This window comes from Artibeus jamaicensis, unplaced genomic scaffold (genome assembly GCF_021234435.1).
Source record: "Artibeus jamaicensis isolate MK-2021 breed Jamaican fruit bat unplaced genomic scaffold, CSHL_Jam_final scaffold_537, whole genome shotgun sequence".
In the NCBI taxonomy this organism is placed as follows: domain Eukaryota; kingdom Metazoa; phylum Chordata; class Mammalia; order Chiroptera; family Phyllostomidae; genus Artibeus; species Artibeus jamaicensis.
The window spans coordinates 119,838-139,478 of NW_026522047.1; the positions used below are offsets into that span (position 1 = coordinate 119,838).

The following is a 19,641-nucleotide window of genomic DNA, read 5'->3' on the forward strand; positions in this document are numbered from 1 at the left end:
TCAGGACCTGAGGACTTCCCAGTCACATCTCTGTTGCGGTCGTTTCTGGGTTAGTCCCACCAGTCTGACGGCGGACATTGGTGACTGCTGTCCCTTGGTTTGTTCGGCTTTGGGGCCCACCTGCAGCTGGTCCTGCCGAGCAGCCCTGTGAGCTGGGGGCCCGTGTGTGCTGCCCGCTGTCGGGTCAAGTCTGCAGGTGAGCGGTATAGCCGGCAGGTGGGCGGCAGTGGGAGCTCCTGCTGCCGCCTGTCCTGTGCCGAGGGCAGAGCGTGGCAGGGTCTCCGACCCAGATCAAGCATTCGTCCCGTTCTCCTGGTGGCTCGGTCCCTGCCTCACGCGTTTGGGGCTCTGGGTCAGGTGCGCACGTGCGAGGGACTGCCCGCTCTCCTGGGTGAAAGGACCCTTTCTCACTGGGCTGCCCTTCCTCGCCCCCGGAAATGTACTGCACGCCGACGCCCGCTCTGGGAGACGCACCACAGTGGCTCCTGTTGTTCCACTTTGGAGAGAAGAGCAGGGAGGGGAGAGAAACACTGATCAGTTGCCTCTCACACACGCCCTGACTGGGCACGGAACCCACAACCCAGGCCTGTGCCGTGACCTGGAATCGAACTGGTGACTGTTCAGTTCGCAGGCCGGCGCCCAGCCCACTGAGCTGCGCCGACCAGGGCGGCCTTTCGCATCCGTCCTGCTGGGGTGCAGTGGAGGCCAGGAGGCCTCGTTCGTCTTCCTTCTCCTCCGGTCCCCCTGCCGGGGTCGGTCCCCATCCCGGGTTCTGCTCACTCTGCGGGTCGGGCGCTGAGGCCCCGAATTCCCCGAGTGTCGTCTTTGCTGCTTCGCTGCCTTGCGACAGCACTCACACCCCAACAGTGTGTGGTCTTCATCTTTACTTTAATTTTATTAAGTCCAGAAGTCATTGAGAAGCATCCTTTTAATTTCCGAAAAGACAGCATTTTTCAACTGTCTTTTCCCGGGGAACAAAGGCCCGAGAACACGGCCCCCCATTCCCGCCCCCCACCCCGTTCTTTGACCTTTGACCCGGAGCTTGGTCCCCAGCGCGTCCGCTTTGGTAGACGTCGTCTTGGGCTCGGGAGATTGTGATTTTCTGATGGTTCGGTGCGAAATCCTACACGCTGTCTAACACGTCAGGCTTGTCCGTCGGCCTTGTGGTCGGTATTTTGCTAATTCCTCCTGCCAGCTTTGCTCACATAACGTTTGTTTAAAAAAATGATCTTCCCTCCCAGGGCGGGCTGGTCCGTCCCTCCCTGTGCCGGCATCTTTTCTCTTACACAGTTACAGGCTGTTTAACTAGGGTGTTCAAGCGTAATGTGGTTTTGTCGTTGCAGGAGAATTGAATCTGTTTCTTTTAATTGACTGACTGCAGGGGGGGGGGGCGACAGAGACGCTGGTTTGTTGTTCCACACACTTCGGCTTTGTGGCTTGATGCTCCTGCGTGTCCCGACCAGGGACCGACCCCACAACCTTGGCGCATCGGGATGCCACACGAACCCACTGAACCGCCTGCCAGGGCCCCCGCAGCTTCCTTTCCCGAGGAAGCGGAGCTCCTGCCCGTGCGCCCTCCTCCCTCCGTTTGTGGGCCCCGTCGTCAGCTCGCGGCCGGAGCGCATGCGTGGGAGCCGCTGTGCGATGCGCCTTCGGCTGGGGACTCGGACCCGTAATCCGAGTGAGTTGCTTCTGTCGTCTGACTTTATCGCTGGGTCTCGGTCCTGCGTTTCACACTCAGGTTTTCTCCTCCTGGTCTCTCTCCTCGGTTGTTCGCGTTCTCGGCTCTGCCAGGCGGGACATTCCTAGTTCTGCTCTCCTCCTGCGTCCCTCCCACTCGGGACTGTGTCCCCTTTCCTGGGCCACGGGGGACCTGAGAGCCCTTGAACTTGACCGAAGCCCCTGGTCTCCACACCGTGTTTTCAGGACAGTGTGCTCAGCTGTCGTTTTAAGAGCCCCAACCCGTGGCATTTCTCCCCCCATTTAGATGCACCTGTTTCCCTCTCAGCCTCGCCTTCCCAGGAGCACGGCTCCGGGGAACCGAGCCTGGTGGCCAGGTATTTGCGGGGTTGCGGCTTTGCGTTGCCAGCAGCTGCCCCGTGCTCCTGCTGCAGGTCTTCAGGCCACATGTGGGTGTTGCCACACTTGAAATGGACCAGATTCTGGTGTCGCCCGGACTGTCCAGGATCCGAGAGTCGGTCGCCTGGACTGTGCGCTGGGAGCAGGGCACGTGCGGACCTGCTGACCTCGGGCAGGCCTTGGCGGTGCTGGTGGAGCGCGGCCGTCGCGTAACTGGAGTGGGCTCGTCTCCTCTCTGAAGCGGCTTTGCTGTTCAGGGGGCCGAGATCCAGGCTGCTTCCTCGGCCCTGTGGGGCCGGTTCTCCACCGACCTCTCCCCACCGCTGCTGGGGGAGGCTCCTGCCCTTCTGGTCGCTTTTCTCTCCGAGGTGAACAAGTCTCTCTCTGCTGCTTGTAAAAAAGTTCTCGCTTTCTGCTGTGGCACCCACTTTGTTAGGGGTTTGTTTTCACTTGTGCCCTGGGATGTTTTTGTGCTTTGCATCTGTGCAGTGTTGCCTCAGTTCTGGAAAATTCTTGGAGATGTTGTCGAGGACCGCCGCTCCGTACCCCCCTCTCCTGCCCCCCAGGACCCCACTGGCCGTAAGCCGTACCTCTGCTCCCGCTCCTGCGTCTCTCACCTGTCCCCAGGTGTTCCTCCCCGCTGCTTCGTTCTGGGCGACTTCTTCAGCCCGTCTTCCTGCTCCGCCGCCCTGCCCGCCCTGCGGGAGTTCTGTCCCTTGGGCTGCTGTGTCTCCTTTCCGGACTCGGGCCTTTTCGGTAGAGTCCTGCTGCCGCCGGCTTCCTCCAGTCCTTTTCCATCAGGCCTCGGGCACCTGTCGCTTTGTGCCCAGGGCCCGGCTGGTGCCTGTCCGAGGCCGTCTCTGCAGGCCCTGCTCTCGGTGCTTTCTGCTTGGGGCCCGTGCCCAGAGCTGGGTCTCACGACCTGTGCTGACCCTGGGGCTGGAACCGCAGCCTGGGGATGACAGCTTCCTCCCTGGGGTCAGGGGTGTGACCCCATGGGAATTTCCCCCCGCCCGCCGTGGGGCGGGTTCCTCGCTCACCTTCTGGTGGCACGCCTAACAGCCTGGGCCTCCAGGGTCCGGTGTCTTCGTCTTGCCCACCCAGGCGCCAGCCTGGAAGGAGGGGGCGGGGGGAGCGTCCCAGCACCGTTTCCGTGACACCCGTGAGCCCAGGTCACCCTGGCCGCCCCACTGTCAGTGTCCTGGTGTGTGGACACGGCCTGTCTCCCGTCCCGCTCATCAGGTCCATCTCCTGCACTTCCTCCCTCCGCCCTTGGTTCCCAAGTCCTGCCCCATGTGACCTGCCTGTCCCCACGTCCCTGGCACCGCTCCAATTCACCTGCACAGACTGGACCCCTCCAGGGCAGCCCCCCAGCCCCCTCCACAGCAGCGGGAGCTCCAGCACACGGGGCGCCTCTGAGCCCCCCACTCTCGGGACCCAGGTTGTCCCGGTGCTGAACCATCCCTGAGCATCGCGGGCTCTGTGAGGTGGCGGCGGCACGGGTCAGGGCTGTGCTCAGCGCCCCTTCGAGGGGTGCGGCCTGGCTCGCCTGAGGTGACCCTGTCACCTGGTGGGCCCTGGTGGACGGCCTCCGCCTCCCCCTGCAGGTGCTGCTGGAGGAAGCCAGGGACGTGCTATCTGACTGGCTGGACGCCACGCACGGCAGCGAGGTGACCGACAACTCCATCTTCTCCAAGCTGCCCAGGTTCTGGGAAGGGGAGTTCCACAGGGACATGCAGGCCCTGAACGTGAGTGTTGCGGGGCCGCCTGCTGCTAGGGTCGGGCGCAGGGCGTGTGCGGGACGGAGGGGCATCGGGCATCTCTGCCTCCGCAGGTCCTCCCTCCCGACGCCCTGACCCGGGTCAGCGAGTACGTGCCAGAGATCGTGAGCTTCGTCCAGAGGATCGTGGACAACGGCTACGGGTGAGCTCGGCCCCACGGTGTCCCCAGAGGGCTTCCCAGGCAGCAGCACACGTGGGGGCCTGGGGCCGCCGTCACAGAGGCAGAGGCCTGACACCACCCTGTGGGCAGGCCGGCCCCTCGGGCCATGAGGGGAGGCCTGTCTCAGGCACCCGTGGGTGGCCGCCAGCGCCGCGTCCCCACGTGGCTCTGTGCATGTGGGCCCCGAGTCTCCACTTTGGCCCGATCTCCTCCTGTCAGGACACATTGGTCTTACTGGGCTGGTGCCCGGCCGTGTCTCCCCTCGATGGCCTCTTCAGAGTCAAACACGGCCCGAGGGCGTGGGCCCAGAGTAGCGCAGGGTCTCCAGGACAGAGGACGCTGCCCCCTCTGCCCATGCCACACGGTCACGGCAGACATGAGACACAAGACGTGTGCACACCGTGTGGTGTGCGTGTGCCAGGCCTGGGGGAGAACACAGGTCATCGCAGGCTCCTGGGATGTGGAGAGGCAAGGGTTTGTCTCCAGGAGGTGGTTGTCACCAAGGCAGGGCCAGGGCGGGGCCGTGTGCTCACAGGACAGGAGACGGGGGTCTGTGCGGAGGGACACGCTGCCTCTGCTGTGGGCGTGTCCTGGTCCTGTCCGGCTCGGCCCATGACACCGGGGGTTTGGGATCGCATCGCAGGGGGCGGGGCCGGGAGCAGAGGGTACGGTGGGCCGGGCTCAGTCGGCTACCCTGTGGGCTTTCTGGGCCCCGTCCTGCGGTAGCCCAGGGCTGACTCTGGGCCGGCACACTCTTCCCAATTTCCGTTTCGTTTTCCAGCTACGTTTCAAACGGGTCTGTCTACTTTGACACGGTGAAGTTTTCGTCCAGTGAGGGGCACTCGTACGGGAAGCTGGTGCCTGAGGCTGTGGGGGACCAGAAAGCTCTGCACGAGGGGGAAGGTGAGTGTGGGGCAGGTGGGGGAGATTGGGGGCGTGGGCCAGGCCGGCACCGAGGTTCCTGGGACCATGCTCTCTCACCTAAACGAGATTTCAGGAGTTTTCTATAAACTTGTAAAATGTATTGTTACTATTATTATTATTTTTTAATATATCAATGGGTTTTTTTTTAAGATTTTATTTATCTTTGGAGGGGTAGGAGAGAAGGAGAGAAACATCAATGTATGGTTGCTTTTTGTGCGTCCCCTGCTGGGAACTGGCCTGCAGGGGACCTGCTTGCAACCCAGGCATGTGCCCTGAACTGGGAATCGAACCTCGATCCTCTGGCTCACAGGCCTGTGCTCAATCCACTGAGCAATACCAGCCAGGGCTTAAAGTGTATTATTTTTAAGTAGGCAAACAAATAAATACAAACAAACAAGCAAACAAATCTTGAATGACACAGGTTCGAACTGCACGGGTCCGTTATACGCAGGTCGTTTTCAGTAAATACTGTAAAAGCATTTTCCTTATGATTTTTTTGAAAGACTTTATTTATTTATTTTTAGACGGGGAGTGAGGGAGAAAGAGAGGGAGAGAAACACCAGTGTCTGGCTGCCTCTCGCGCGCCCCCTACTGGGGCCCTGGCCCACAACCCAGGGGTGTGCCCTGAGTGGGGATGGAACTGTGGACCCTCAGGTTGGGGTGGGGGCTTTGTGGGCACATGTCGGGGAACCTGGTGCTGGTGGTTAAGAACGGGTGGGCTGTCAGCCTGAGTGAGGAGGTGCAGGCCACCCTCAGGGGTCGGCACGGGCTCCCTCAGCAGCTGAGTGCCCCGTTTGGGGAAGCGAAAATCCAGGGCCCTGTCGATGGAGGCAAGAACGTGGGGTCGCAGGCTGTCACAGGTTCCAGACGGAGGCACAGTGGGCGGGGCAGGTGCTGGCCCTCCGGTCCCGGGAGCAGGCAGAGCCAGGAGCTGGTGTGGCACCTGTTCCTGCTGAGGCGCCTGGGGGTGTCTCCCGTTCTCTAGGCTGTGCTCTGAGCAGCGGCTTCAGCAGGTGTCCTGGGAAAAGCAAGGTGGGAACTTGAGGCCGAAATCCAAGTTCAGGTCCTGCTACGCACACCCGGCTCCCAGGGCAAGCCAGTTGTCACGTGGACAGTGCCCAGGCGGCAGCTCCAGGCAGGTGGCTCGCACGCGCCAGCAGCCCCTGTCCCTCTTGGGCCGAATGTTTTACACGCAGACATAGGCTCTTCTGGGCCAGGTCATCACCTTCGTCTTTCATAGTGTTTTCTCCGTCCCCGCCCCTGAGTGGCCTGGGGGACAAACCATGGAAGCGGCAGTCCTGCGGGGCGGGGTGGGGGCGGCCTTCTCAGGACTGGCACCCACGGTCCTCTTCCCACCGGTGATTCAGGCAGGGGCTTGGCCTTTGAAATACCTCTTCATGAATAACATCACCTCTAGGGCTCTGTGGTGAAGAAATACCAGGACCGAAAACGAAACATTCGGAGGACGTCACGTCAGTTTATCAGCTTTCTTTTTTTTTTTGAGCAGAGATCACTTTTATTGGCTTGGTTTTGCTTTAAGAAAAGGAAGAGACAAAGCCAAGAGACAGACTGCTACCAGAGACCTGGAGGTGGCTGGACGCTTCTGCCCATGCTGTGCAGGGTGGGGTCCTGGCCCACGCGTCCGTGCCGCTCATTCCTCTAGACCAAGCTCGACCCAGGCTTCGGTGCACCTTCTCGAACACGCTCACCTCCAGGTGCAGCTCGTCCCTCCTCCTCACCCTTCCGCTCACACTCGAGCTTGTCCCCGTCCCAGCTCACCCTGGTCATGCACTTGAGGTCATCTGTGCCTGTTAGCTCCTCCTCAAACTCCTTCCCAACCTGGAAGTCCAGGATGTAGTTCCTGAAAGTGCTCAGCGTCCGGATGATCACGTGGTCGCCATCCTGCACGATCTCTCTGTCTGGCTTTAGCAAGTTGGCGGTTTTGTGCGAGGCCACGTTGACATCGAGCGCGCGCAGGTACTCCTCGAAATTCTCGTTGGCCAGCATCTTCCAGTACCCGGTGAAGTCGACTGGCATTTTGGGGGGCAACTGGGGCCGGACAGCCTCGGATCGGGTGGGAGCCGCTCTAGGCTCTGCCAGGGCAGCGGCTACCGAAGCGACCCAGCTGGTGGGCAGCCTGAAAATGTGCGCCCTCAGATGGGGCGGCGACAGCTGGGTTCCGAGAGAGCGTGCACAAAGCGCGCAGGAGGATCCATAGTAGCCGTCACTCCCACTTTATCAGCATTAACGTGACACCAACGGCCTCACATTAGACTTGTCAGAGGAGGCGTGTTCGCGATGCTCAGACCCCCATCCCTGGAGGCCCGTTGAGGACACAGGACCACACGGCAGGGGCCCGTCCCTGGCGCCCAGAAGCAGACACATCCACACCTGTTACAAGGCCGACACACTTCCGGACAGGGACGCACAGCGTGGGTGGGGTTGGGACGCATGACGGCGGCCGGCCATGGTCTAACAGCAGAGCATCACCTCCGGGACCTCGGACTGGCCTCTGCCTGCAGGGCCGAGCAGGGGACCGCACGCAGTCTGACTGCAGGGACCGGGTTGCTGTCGGGGCTGATGGGCACAACGGGCCGAGGCCACAGCCAGGGCTCGGAGGCCAAGGGGGCAGAGTTGACGGGCGGCCCTGCCTTGCCGACAGGTGTGCACGCCACCCGCCTTCCCGTGGCCCGCCGGATGCCCTGGGAGAAATGGGCCAACCTCTCTGCCATCGTCAAACTCCCCGATGACCACCAGGTCGTCCTCATGTGAGGAAGACAGAAAACGGCAGCTCCGTGTCTGCCGTGGGCGTCGGGGCCGGTGAGCACCAGGCCCCCCCGGGGAGGCCATAGTCAAGGTCAGCGTCCGATCAGGCCTCCTACAGAGGGGACGCCTCTGTGTGCCTGAGCCATCTCAGCCGGCCAATCCAAGTGTGAAACTGTCCCACCGTTTGGAAGGAAAAGGCCCCTGCAAACCCGTGCAAAACCATTCTTCCTAACAACCGCAGGAGGCGGCCGTGTGGACAGGATGTGGCGTCTGCACTGCCGGCTGCCAAGGGCCGTGTCGCCGGACTGGGGCTCAGGGATGGAGACCAGGAAGGGGGAGCAGCGGCCCCGGGAGAGGGAGAGAGGACAGCACAGGGACGTGGGAGGGAGACGGGGCCTCAGACACACGCACAGGGAGAGACCGGCAGCGAGACCGGTGAGTGGACGGGGAGGTTCCGGAAGGACGAGGACAAAGCGGACCCGACCGTGGCTGCTGGAGCAGCGTCAGAGGAAGGGACCCTGAGCCCGCACGGCCTTCAAGGCTCAGCCGCAAGAGGCAGCCCAACCTCCAAAGGGCCTGTGCACAAGGAGCCTCCTGGCGTGGAGCTCGAGCAGCTGCAGGGTGAGCCCGGCCATCAGACCCGCAGGGCCGTCCTCCTCAGTCCGTCTTCTCTCGGGCTGACTCTGGATCCTGCTGGAATTCCAGGGGTGAGAGAGGTGAATTCAACAGGAAATGGGGACGACAGGGGCGCAGCCCCTCCTTTAGGGACATTTATTTCCACTTCTACCTGCTGGTGACACTCAGACACGTGACACCCCAGGACAAGGAGGTGTCCTCTTGCATCTACACGTCGGGACTCCAGCAGGGAGTGGGGGCTGGCGACGGGCCCTCCCCGAACTGCAGGGGGCCCAGCAGGTGCCTCTGGCAGGGAGGCCAGAGTGACACTGGAGGGAAAGAAAAGGGCGTGTGACTTCTCTTAAAAAAGTCCCCAGCAAGTTCCCCTGTCACCACACAATGACAATTGGTGTGTGTGGGGGGGGTATGTGCAGAGCGAGGCCCTCTTCTCTCTGCCACAGAAACTTCCACAGTAAATTTTAAAAGTACAACGAAATATCGAAGACCTAAGTGTCTGTCGCCGGTCAGAGGGCGGCTGAGAAAGAACTTCACGAGGCCCCAGCCGATATTTGCGAGTGGTCCCTGCTGTGTCGCCAAGACTCGAGGAAGTAGATAGAACCTGGGCCGGCGAGTGTCCCATGTGCCGGCTATGGCTGCGCTCTGCTCGTTCGGGTTTTAGAAAACCACAGGGCTGCCCGTCGTTACACGGAAGCGAGGACAATGCCACACCCTGTGGTCTCCAGATCCTTCCCCGCGTCCGCTGAGCGCTCAGTGTTTAAAGTCTTCTGACCATGAAGTTGGAGAAACCCCGCAGAGCCTGGCGCCTGCCTTCCCGATGAGTCAGACGGGCGTTGATGCGCTCACGCCGCATCGGCCGCTGGTAACAGAAATGGCTTTCCGGTTCCGGAGTCTGTAACCAGAGGGCGACCGTGCCCAGGAGAGGGCCTGGCCAGAGCTTGTCCAACTCCGTGTGGGCAGAGTCCTCCTCATGCAGCTTGTCCTTGTGACCACGGCACACTCTGCGAGCGGGTGGGGCCGCTGGGCGGGTTTTTGTTCCCACAGCACGAGAGTGTCCCGTGGGCCCGACACTGGGCCTACACGTCCCCAGTGCCGACTATGCTCCCTCTTCTGGGTGACCAGCCATCTGTCCTCCAGGGCTTGTGGCCTCCTCCCCGTCGCCTATCACCTCTATCTGTGAACACGGGAGGGTCACCGAGTGTCCCGATGGACCACCTCCAGGCCTGGGAAGCCACACACAGAGGGTCCATGGCCCTGTGTGCCACCTTGGCTCACAGCTGTTGACTTGAAACCCCTGCTGAGCCAGGGCCCTGAGGCCCGCCTGCCAGCTGCCATCATGAGTCACCTCCCCTTAGACCAGAGCCCGTCACCTACCGTAGGCTACAGGGGCAGTGGGACAAGTGTCTGAGGGAAGGCAGGTGAGGAAGGGGCCTTAGCCACGGGCCTGTGAGCGGGTCAGCGACTCCCGAGCGTGCGGACGGGCTCCCTAAACCAGACGCCAGGCCACACCTGTCTGGGTAGAGGGACACGGAGGCACATCGACCATGTTTGCAAACGGACAGCAGTTGGGGGGACTTGCCGGCAGGCACCAAACTGGCCTGGAGCCCTGGCCGGTGTGCTTGGTCAGTGGGAGCATTGTCCCACGCACCGAAAGGTCATGGGTTCGATCCCCAGTCAGGGAGCTTATGGGACGCAGCCAGTGTTTCTTTATCTCTTCCTCCTGCTTAAAATGTGATGAAAAAAGTGCTCTAGGGTGGGGATAGAAGACAACTTCTTTAAACTGGCCTTGAAGTGAGGGTCACGCCCACGAGGCCACACTGAGTGACCCCTCCCCTCCTGTCCTCCGCAGGCGACCTGAGTGTCTCAGCAGACCGCCTGAGTGAGAAGCGCTCCCCCAATGACTTCGCCCTGTGGAAGGCCTCCAAGCCGGGGGAGCCGTCCTGGCCCTGCCCGTGGGGCAAGGCGAGCGCCGGGAGGGCGCGGGGCCGGGGGCCGGGGGGATGAAGGGTGTGGCGTGGGCAGAGTCCTTTGCTAGTGCCTCCCTCAGCTGCCCTGCTCCAGGTCCCGGTGCCCTGGGGCCGCACAGGCCTGTGGGCAGGTCGCTTGCCCTTGGGCCTTCTGTCTGCCCGCCTTGGCGGGGGGGTGTGGGCTGTGGGACCACCTTGGAGGCCGCTGTGTCCCAACGAGCTTTAACTCTGAACTCTACGGGCTTCTGGGGCCGAGCCCACCATGACGTGCCCCGTGTGTGACAGGGTCCAGACGGCCCAGAGCCCCGGGTGGGGGCCTTGGGGAGTGGCAGACTCGGCACGAAGCCGTGGGGAGCTGCTTGGGCGGGCCCCCTTCGTGGCCCCCTTTGCTCCCAGGTGGAATTTAACGGCTGCCCCGGGGAAACGCAGAGGCTTTGAGGGTCTGAATGCTGGGGGCAGCGGAGGGGGCTCAGGCCAGCGGGTCACTGGGCTGCTTCATCCCTAGGGCCGTCCGGGCTGGCACATCGAATGTTCCGCCATGGCGGGCACCCTCCTGGGAGCCTCGATGGACATTCACGGAGGGGGCTTTGACCTCCGGTTCCCCCACCACGACAACGAGCTGGCCCAGTCGGAGGTAGGCGCACCCCCGTGGGCGTGCCCGGCGTCCCCGCCCTGGTCGAGCAGCGTCGGGGGCTGTCAGCGGCGGTAGGGGTTGCATGTCTGCATGCAGCCTGGCTCCCCCGTCAGGGATCTGTCAGCAAGAAAGCGGACCCCAGTTCTCTAGGCCCGCTTCCCACGTTAAGAGCCCAGTCTTCACGGACAGACAGGCCAGATGGAAGCCAGGCCACCTCCCGGGTGGCTGGCCCAGGGGCGCGGCTCAGCGCCCGCGCGGCCTTCTCTCTGCGCCCAGGCCTACTTTGAGAATGACTGCTGGGTCCGCTACTTCCTGCACACGGGCCACCTGACGATCGCGGGCTGCAAAATGTCCAAGTCACTCAAAAACTTCATCACCATCAAAGATGCCTTGAAGAAGCACTCAGGTAGGCACTGGCCACTCCCGAAGGGCAGGCGCTGCTCCCCTGGACGTGGGGGCTGGCGACGGGGGCTCCCGGGGAGTAAGGGCTGCGGCTGTCCCTCCGCAGCGAGGCAGCTGCGCCTGGCCTTCCTCATGCACGCGTGGAAGGACACCCTGGACTACTCGGCCAACACCATGGAGTCGGCCCTGCAGTACGAGAGGTTCATGAACGTGAGTCCCCAGGCGGGCACGCTGCGCTCTGACCTGAACGGGGCACGGGCGGAGGCCAGCACGTGGGGAGGGCCGGCTCCGTCGGTCCACTGTCCTCCAGCGGTGCATCCGCGCCCCCACTAGAGTGAAGGGGCCGCACCCTCTCGCTGCTGGGCAGGCGGCCTGCCCGGGCCAGCTGGTGCCCGAGGGAGAGCTGGTCCGCACAGCTGCGCCTCGTCGCAGAGGCCGGAGTGGGCGAGCCGTCAGCATGCTGCTCAGAGGACTCTCTGACTTCAGGAGTTTTTCTTAAACGTGAAAGACGTCCTCCGCGCTCCTGTCGACAGCACCAGCCAGTTCGAAAAGTGGGAAGAGGAAGAAGCAGAGCTGAACGAGAGGTGAGGGTCTGACCTCCTCGGGTCCCAGCGCCCCTGACCTCGGCTGCCCCACCGGCAAGGCTGGGCGCTGACGCCCTGCGCCGTCCTCCCCCGCTCAGCTTTCACGGCAGGAAGGCGGCGGTGCACGAGGCCCTCTGCGACAACGTGGACACGCGCACCGCACTGGAGGAGATGCGGGCCCTGGTCGGCCAGTGCAACCTGTACGTGGCCGCCCGCAAGGCCGCGAGGAGGCGGCCCAACCGGGCCCTGCTGGAGAGCATCGCGCGGTACCTCACACACATGCTGAAGGTGCGTGCACGGCGGCGCGGTGCGGTGCTGGGCAGACGCGTGCTTCGGTCCTGGCTCTGAGTGGCGGTACCTCTGTGCCTCAGTTTCCCCCATCAGGTTTGGAAAGCAGAACAAGCGGCCCTGACCTGAGCTCACCTGGTGCGGCCCCGTGCACCTGGGCACCGGCCAGGTCCGGGGTCCCTGCCACCTTGCCCCCCTGTGTGCAGCAGCCTGTGGTGGAGACGGGCTGGCGAGCGCTGGCTCTAGGGACCACTCCCCCCCACACTTTTTTCTTCTCCCAGGTCTTCGGTGCCATAGAAGAGGAGAGCCCCCTGGGCTTCCCTGTTGGGGGGTCTGGAAGCAGCCTGAATGTGAGTGAACCCTCTGGGCCTGAGTCCCTGCCGCCCACCCGCGGGTCACCCGTGTCTCCGGAAATGGCGCCCCTGCAGGGGGCACCCTCCTGCCTTCCACACCTGCTCTCCCCGTTCCTTGCTCCCGTGCTGGGTCACACCTGTGCACCTGTGCTGAGCGGTGGCGGGGGGCCCCTCCCACGTGCGGGGTCCGGCCTTCCTCACGGGCTACCGATCGGGACCTGCGCTGCTGCGTTGTCCTTCAGAGCTGGGTCCCAGGAGGCCAGACCAGAGGGAGTGGCCCGGGCCTGGCTCAGGCCCCAGCCTGTGCCAGCGTGGACTCTGGTGAGAGAACGCCCCTGCGGTTGCTGTGGCCAGTGCGAGTGTGGACCCACATGGTTCCCGCTGTGGGACAGCCATCCGTGACAAGGGCACCTTCGGGTCGTCTGGGGCCCACTTCTGCCCTCCCCCAGTCACGAAGGGATCAAAATGATCACAGTGACATGAGTACTTGGGTGGGACAGCTGTCTCTCAGACGCCCACAGGAGTCCAACGCCCCACAAAGGGCAGGAAGGCCTGCAGGGGGCTCAGAGACGCCCCCAGGCGGCAGCTTTGGGGGAGCAGCTGCCAGGCCCAGGCCCGCATCCCTGCTTCTGTCGGCCTCGGAGCTCGTTGCCGGAGCTTTCTGGGGCTGGGTCCCTGGGGGACCCCTTCCTGCTTCTTAGGGACAAAAGCCGCACAGCCGCTCTGTCCTCTTGTGCCGGTGACTCTGGGTGTTTATTTTCTTTAAGAAACAACCCTCTTGGGTTACAGACAGCCCAGCTTTGAACTTGACAAAGTATGATCTTCATGTTTGCTGCTCCGGGGGTGGGGTGCAGCCCACAGCTGACTGGTCTTGGGTCCCCAGGAACCGTGTGGGCCACAGGAGCGCAGGAGGTGAGCCTGCTGGGGCCCAAGGGTGCCATGCAGTCCGCACCATTTGAGGCTCAAGGGTTCACTTCCAGACCCAACTGTCTCAGGAGCCGGGGAGGCGGCTCAGCACCGAGTGGTCAGCTGGACCCCCGGCCGAGGCTGCAGCGTGAGAGCCGCTGTCCCTCCCTGTACCAGGACCCCCAACCCTGACTCCCCGCGTGGGTGCAGGGAAAGGGCTGAGACCCAGGAGCCCAGCCCTGCCCTGCAGGCCACGCCCCTCCCCACGTGCAGGGTCAGCCCAGGGACCTGCGGCCTCCTGGAGGCTCCTTGGCCTTGCTGGCTTTCGCATTTAACTGTTATTTTGGCTATGGAGCTGCCAAGTGACGGGAGAGGCCGGGGAGACCTGGCCCAGAGGCGGAATTGAAACCGTGGCAGGTGTAACAAAGGCTTTCCGGGAGCTGTTGCTTCCCCGGCTTGGGCTCCGCCCCCTCTGGCGGTGCTGCCCAGTGGGCTCTGCGCTCCAGGCCGTCCCGCGTCTGCTGCAGGTTGGTGGACGGCAGGGAGAGTGTGCAGGTGGTGTTTTCAGGCCGCCTCGGCCCGAGACGGCCTGTGGCATCCCTCCCTGCTCTCCCGGCCCCTGTGCCTGCTGTGGACGGGCCGTGCCGCCCGTGTGCCGGACTCGGGCGGGATACATGCAAGGGGCCCCTCTCAGGAAGGACACCCTCTCTCCGCAGCTCGAGAGCACGGTCATGCCGTACCTGCAGGCGCTGTCGGAGTTCAGGGAGGGTGTGCGCAGGATCGCCCGGGATAAGAAAGGTGAGCCCAGCCCGGGCCCCTTGGGCGGGCACGTCCTCGCTGGCTTTAGGCCCCAGGTGGCACTCACACAGTCCACACTGTTGACATTCAGGCCGGTCCTTCTCTCTTGTGGGGACGTCCTGGGCACCTCTGGGACTTAGGTTGTGCGGGCCCTGGTCCAGCGCTGCCCCCCGGCGGCCGCAGTGAGCCCTCCTGGTCCTCGCAGGCCACCTCCCTCAGCAGTGGGCAAGGCCTGGCAAAGTGGAGCCAGTGAATGTCACTGAGGCAGGCACGGGACCCACCCTGCCCCTGAGCCCCTGGCCCATCCGTGACCCCCGCTGGACCAGGGTCTCTTGGGGGAGAGATGCTGGCACCTTGAGCTGTGTCTGCCCCCCGAGAGCCGCCTCCTTCACCCCAGCCCAGTTCTGGCTGTTGCCAGCCGGTGGCTGCTGGGCCAGGTGGCCCAGAGCAGCGTGAAGGGGGGGCTTCCAGGACTTTTGGGTGACTTCAGGGCATAGGCCCACAACCGGTGTGACCTGGGGTGTCTGGGTCAAGGACTGGAATGCAGTGCATCCCGAGCTTCCACGCAGTGGGATGAAGTTTCCATGGACACGCCTGGTGCATTCGCCCCCACCCCCCAACCGTTCCCTGCTGGGAGGCCCAGGGCCAGTCATGCATGCCCCCGAGAGAGTTCAAAGACAGGGCCAGCAGGGCCATCCTGGGGGTGAGACCCAGGCTGGGGAGGCAGCTCGGGACCTTCCTGCCCCCCCCCGTGGGTCAGGCAGCTCGGCCCCCTCTGGAGGCTCAGGGACGCGCACGTCCTGTGGGTCCCAGCCACCCCTGAGCCGCACTCTCTGTGCCCAGTGCCCGAGGTCCTGCAGCTCAGCGATGCCCTTCGGGACGATGTCCTGCCCGAGCTCGGAGTGCGGCTGGAGGACCACGAAGGTGCGTCTGCGCAGTGGTTCCCGGCGGGGAGGTGGGAGGGACGCCAGCGGCAGGAGGAGGTCCTGGCGTGGGGTTCCAGGCCGCCGTGCTCCTTCCCTGTGGGGGAGTCCCAGAGCCCCAGAGCAGGGCCCCAGCCCCGAGACCTTCATCTCTCCAGCGTCCTTCGTTGGAAGGTGTCAGGGCGCCCCCTCCTGCAGGCCTACGGTTATTGCTCCTGCCGGGCCACCGGCCACCTTTTCCTAGGACCTGTCACTTTAGGAGACAGTCTGTGTCACGTGATGGTCAGCAGGGTCACAGCTTGTCTTTGGCCTTGGAAAGGAAACGATCGGGTTTTAAAGATTCAGATGACGCGTCTCACTGGGTGATTCCAGGTTTTCCGTCAGGAGTAGCAAGAAAGGGGCCCGGCCACGGCTGTTGGGCGCGGCGGCCGGGGTGGAGGGTGCTGAGCCGGGCGCGCCTGGGGGCCGCAGGGACGCAGGACGGACAGACGGGCGCTGGGCCACAGCCTCCCTCCCTGACACTTGCTGCTTTTAGGTCTGCCAACGGTGGTCAAGCTGGTGGACAGAGAGACCTTGCTGAGAGAGAGAGAAGAGAAGAGAAGGGTGAGCACTGCCCGCCTGGCCCGCGTCTGCAGTTACTGAAAATGGGGAAAGCACGGGGGGGGGGGGGGGGGTTGTGGACTTACCTTGTAAAGGTTTGGTTTGGGGGGCTTTTGCTGTGCTTTGATAGGACGGACACTTGAGAATATGTTTATTGACTTTGAGGAGGGAGGAGCGAAACGTCCATGCGAGAGAAAGATACCGATCTGTTGCCTTTTGCACACACCCCCACCCCAGGGTCGAACCCACAACCCAGGCATGTGCCCTGACCAGGAATTGAACCCGGGACCTTGCGCTGCATGGGATCTCGCTCACCCAACTGAGCACCTGGCCAGGGCGAGAGCCGGTTTTATACTTGTATTAAAATGGATTTGTAAATGTCAGCAGGAGAAATTAACAAGATAGGTAACTAATTGGCAATTCAGTAACAACAACACAGCTTACCTTCTAATGAATGGCCTCTTTTTATACAGTAACTCCCAGGCATTCAGGGAAGGTTAGTCACTTTGAGTCAACTGCGGAGCAGACTGTGCTTGGCCCCTCCCTGCTCCCACCTCAAGTGGTGGCTCCTGTGTCACCCGGTGGAGCCAGCCCTCCCCAGGCGCCTGGGCAGCACGGTGCCTTCCCTGGCAGGGTGGGGCCAGGTGGCGGCCACGGGCCACCACGGAGCAGGATAGCCCGGGCCATCCGAGCCCATGATGTCCCGCAGGGGGAGATGGGAACACGCAGCCGGACGTGTCAGAACTGCTGGGCGCGGCTCGGGTGGCGCCGTGAAGAGCGAGTGTGGGGGACGGGGGAGGCCCCGGGAGGCGATCAGAGAGTGGAGTGGAGGGGCTGGTCAGGCAGGCTCAGGCCGGACAGGGGCTGGGGGGGAGGCGATGGGGTGAGGGTCGGGGGCACCGGTGATGTTCTGGACCGAGTGCGGCCCGTGAGTTCCTGCGAAGCCCCCGTGCTGGAAGGGTTGAGGGGCTGGGGTCTGCCCATGTGACCGCCCCCATTTCTGTCATGTTTAGTCACCCCGGTTTTGTGTTGGGGTCTTACCTCTCCCTGGGCACCACAGCGTGAGGCCTGCCGGGACCTGCCGTGGAGGGGACGTGGGGCGGGGCTGCGCCCCCTAGAAGCACGCACACAGCTCCTGCATTATCCTTGCCCACCCCGCCACGTGCCTGTCCCTGCAGGCCCTGGCAGGGCCCCGGGCCTTGCCGGGAGTGTCCCCTTGGCAGCCAAGCCTTCCTGCCAGTGGCTCGACAACCCAAGGAAGTCCCCGGGATGTGGCCCCCTGCCGGGCAACCCCGCTGCAGGCAGTGGGAGCTCCGGAAGTCCTAGCGTCTCTGGGCCTCTCTGGCACCTTGTCACCACACCCCAGACACCCCCCCAGCAGATACACACACCCTGTTCCAGGGAGAGTGGAGCCCCCAGCTTTCCAGCTCCAGCCCTCCCGCCAGCCCACTTCCCACCCAGCAGGCCCATCTCCACACGCAGCCACGGCTCTTGTTGGCTCTCTCGGGACTCTCCCTGGTCCCCAGTGTGCCTGTTCTCGGGACTCTCCCTGGTCCCCAGTGTGCCTGTTCTTGGGACTCTCCCTGGTCCCGAGCGAGCCTGTGTCCAGCTGCCCACCTGAGAGCCCCACCAGGCCAGGAAGCACCTGAAGCCCACGGCGTCCGGGAGGGAGTGCGTGGTTCCCACTCCCCAAACCAGTCGCTGCCTCCTGTCGGTGGCCGCCTGTCTGTGCACGCAGCGGGACGGACGACGGACACCTCCCTTCCCCGCCCCGAGGGCACCCAGCCCCGCAGGCTCCTGGCCCACACCCAGGCCCAAGGCTCCCAGTCCCGCCCCTCGTTGCAGGACCGGCCACCCTCACCCCCGGGATGCCGCCTGGCCTGCTGGCTGGGAAGTGCATCTCTAGCCCCTCCTGCAGCGCCCCTGCCCCATACCCTTCACCCAGGAATTAACCCAGGCTCCTTCCCTGGTCCCCGAGACGGCCTGGCCTCTGTGCTCCGGTCCTGTCCACCCCAGGCCCTCGCAGTGCTGCCTCTGGTTGCCACCGACAGCGCCCCTCCCTGGCCAGCTCTCCTTCCAGTTGTGCTCCGGCCTCCCCGAGAGTGCCCTTGGTGCAGAGCAGGGGCCTGAGGCGCTGCCTGGGCCCGTCCTCACCTGCTGGCTCATCTCCGTGCACCGGGCGGGTGGGCGGGCCCTGGGGCAGGGCAGGGTCCTTGTTTGTCCCACCTCTCACCCAGAGGGGTGCCTGGGGCAGACCTGGTCCGAGGGCTGCGCTCTGTCCCCTAGGTCGAGGAGGAAAGGAGGAAAAAGAAAGAGGAGGCCGCCAGGAAAAAGCAAGAACAGGAGGTAACGCCCGTGTGCATCAGGGGTTCAGCCTTGCACCCTCTGTTCTCTGTGCCTCCGTGCCTTGCGGAGCCTGCCCAGGCCCCACTCACAGGCCCGCACACCCCACGGGACAGCAGCCCCGCCAAGGGAGCTGCCCTGTGCTGGGGGCAAGCGCCGGGCGACATCTGTAGACTTCACCCGTTGGGACCAGCCCAGTGTCCCCACAGGAAAGCACCCACTCAGGGCTCAGTTGTCTCCGGCTCCCTTTGGCCGTCGGGCAGCCTCTGAGTCCTGAGTCCGGGGGCTGGGCTGGGAGAGGGTGTGTGGTCCTGGGGGGCCTCGTGGGCTCTGTATGCCGACCCTGTGTCTCTTCCAGGCGGCCAAGCTGGCCAAGATGAGGATCCCGCCCAGTGAGCTGTTCTTGTCGGAACAGGACAAGTACTCCAGGTTTGATGAAAACGTAAGAACCCGTTTTCTTTTCAGGGCCGTGTGAGACCCATTAAATTGGGTGACAGCACGTGTCCCCTTGGGGAGCGGATTTTCTGTCTGGGGAGCAGCTGGAAGGGAGGCACCTGCAGCCCGGGGCGCCCAGGGCCCCGCCCTCCACCGCCGCAGCCGAGCAGAGCGAGACTGCCCGTGAATTTACCAGCCTTTCCCTCCCAAGCTGGCCAGACATGCCCACTGCCCGGGCTCTTCATTCTGCCATTCACTTTGTCTGAGACCCTCATGGGTGCCCTTCCTCCATGCTGCTGGGCCGGCCACGTCAGAACTGCTGGGGGCTCAGCCCTCACCCCAGGCGGGAGGCTGCCCCAGCCTGGCTGGTGTTGGCAGCTGGGACAGGCGTGTGAACCTGCGTGCCGGGCCCAGCATGTCACCGTCAGCAGTGGCCACACGGGGCCAGGAGCCCGGGCCCGGGGGGGTCCGCACCCTCGGTGACGCCTGTGCTCCCACCCCAGGGCCTGCCCACACACGACGTGGACGGCAAGGAGCTGAGCAAAGGACAAGCCAAGAAGCTGAGGAAGCTCTTGGAAGCTCAGGAGAAGCTGCACACAGAGTACCTGCAGATGGTTCAGAACGGGGGTGCCCAGTGACCCGGCCGGGGTCCGAGTGTGTTCACGGGCCTTCGGCTCCGGACTCTGTTCCCCGGGCTGGGCCACCACCAGCTCAGGGACGGCAGTAATAAAGTCTTCCCGACAGCCAGGCCGCTCTCTCCGTCTTTGCCCCACGCTCATCACCGGGCCGGTGGCCCCCGTGCTCAGCAGGTCGCCACCTAGGGGCCCGTCAGCTGCGCTGCCTCAGCTGGCCCCGGAACCCCGCACCCCACCCTCCCACCTGGGCAGGTCAGCTGTTGTCTGTATGGGCCCCTGGGGAGGCCTGGAGCAGGAAAAGGGGGCCCAGGCCGCTGGGCCCACAGACTCCCCACACCAAGCCTGCTCGGGTGGCCTCCTGTCTCAAGGAGTAAAGGCACCGCCACCCACCTCGGGCTGCCGCCCATGGCCGGCTCAGCAGGTGGGCCCT

At 63.9% G+C, this 19,641-nt stretch overlaps 2 protein-coding genes across 2 annotated transcripts in view; one reads left to right on the top strand and one right to left on the bottom strand.

Moving 5' to 3' along the window:
• The window catches only part of CARS1 (cysteinyl-tRNA synthetase 1), a 33,899-nt gene extending 14,576 nt beyond the window's left edge, over positions 1-19,323 (top strand). Inside the window, exons 7-22 of the mRNA XM_037156344.2 lie at positions 3,687-3,827; positions 3,914-4,002; positions 4,802-4,923; positions 10,193-10,305; positions 10,816-10,944; positions 11,221-11,350; positions 11,453-11,556; positions 11,833-11,930; positions 12,029-12,218; positions 12,500-12,568; positions 14,194-14,275; positions 15,119-15,199; positions 15,734-15,801; positions 18,085-18,144; positions 18,500-18,583; positions 19,080-19,323. Coding sequence (XP_037012239.2) covers positions 3,687-3,827; positions 3,914-4,002; positions 4,802-4,923; positions 10,193-10,305; positions 10,816-10,944; positions 11,221-11,350; positions 11,453-11,556; positions 11,833-11,930; positions 12,029-12,218; positions 12,500-12,568; positions 14,194-14,275; positions 15,119-15,199; positions 15,734-15,801; positions 18,085-18,144; positions 18,500-18,583; positions 19,080-19,214 — 1,695 coding nt within the window. The 3' untranslated portion in view covers positions 19,215-19,323. The remainder of the gene's footprint in view (positions 1-3,686; positions 3,828-3,913; positions 4,003-4,801; positions 4,924-10,192; positions 10,306-10,815; positions 10,945-11,220; positions 11,351-11,452; positions 11,557-11,832; positions 11,931-12,028; positions 12,219-12,499; positions 12,569-14,193; positions 14,276-15,118; positions 15,200-15,733; positions 15,802-18,084; positions 18,145-18,499; positions 18,584-19,079) is intronic.
• On the bottom strand, positions 5,799-7,160 carry LOC119057536 (fatty acid-binding protein, liver-like). Its single transcript, XM_053658589.1, is given in 4 exon segments — positions 5,799-5,962; positions 6,654-7,006; positions 7,038-7,126; positions 7,128-7,160. Coding segments are annotated over 4 exon segments (639 nt in total).
• Positions 19,324-19,641: the final 318 nt, after the last annotated feature.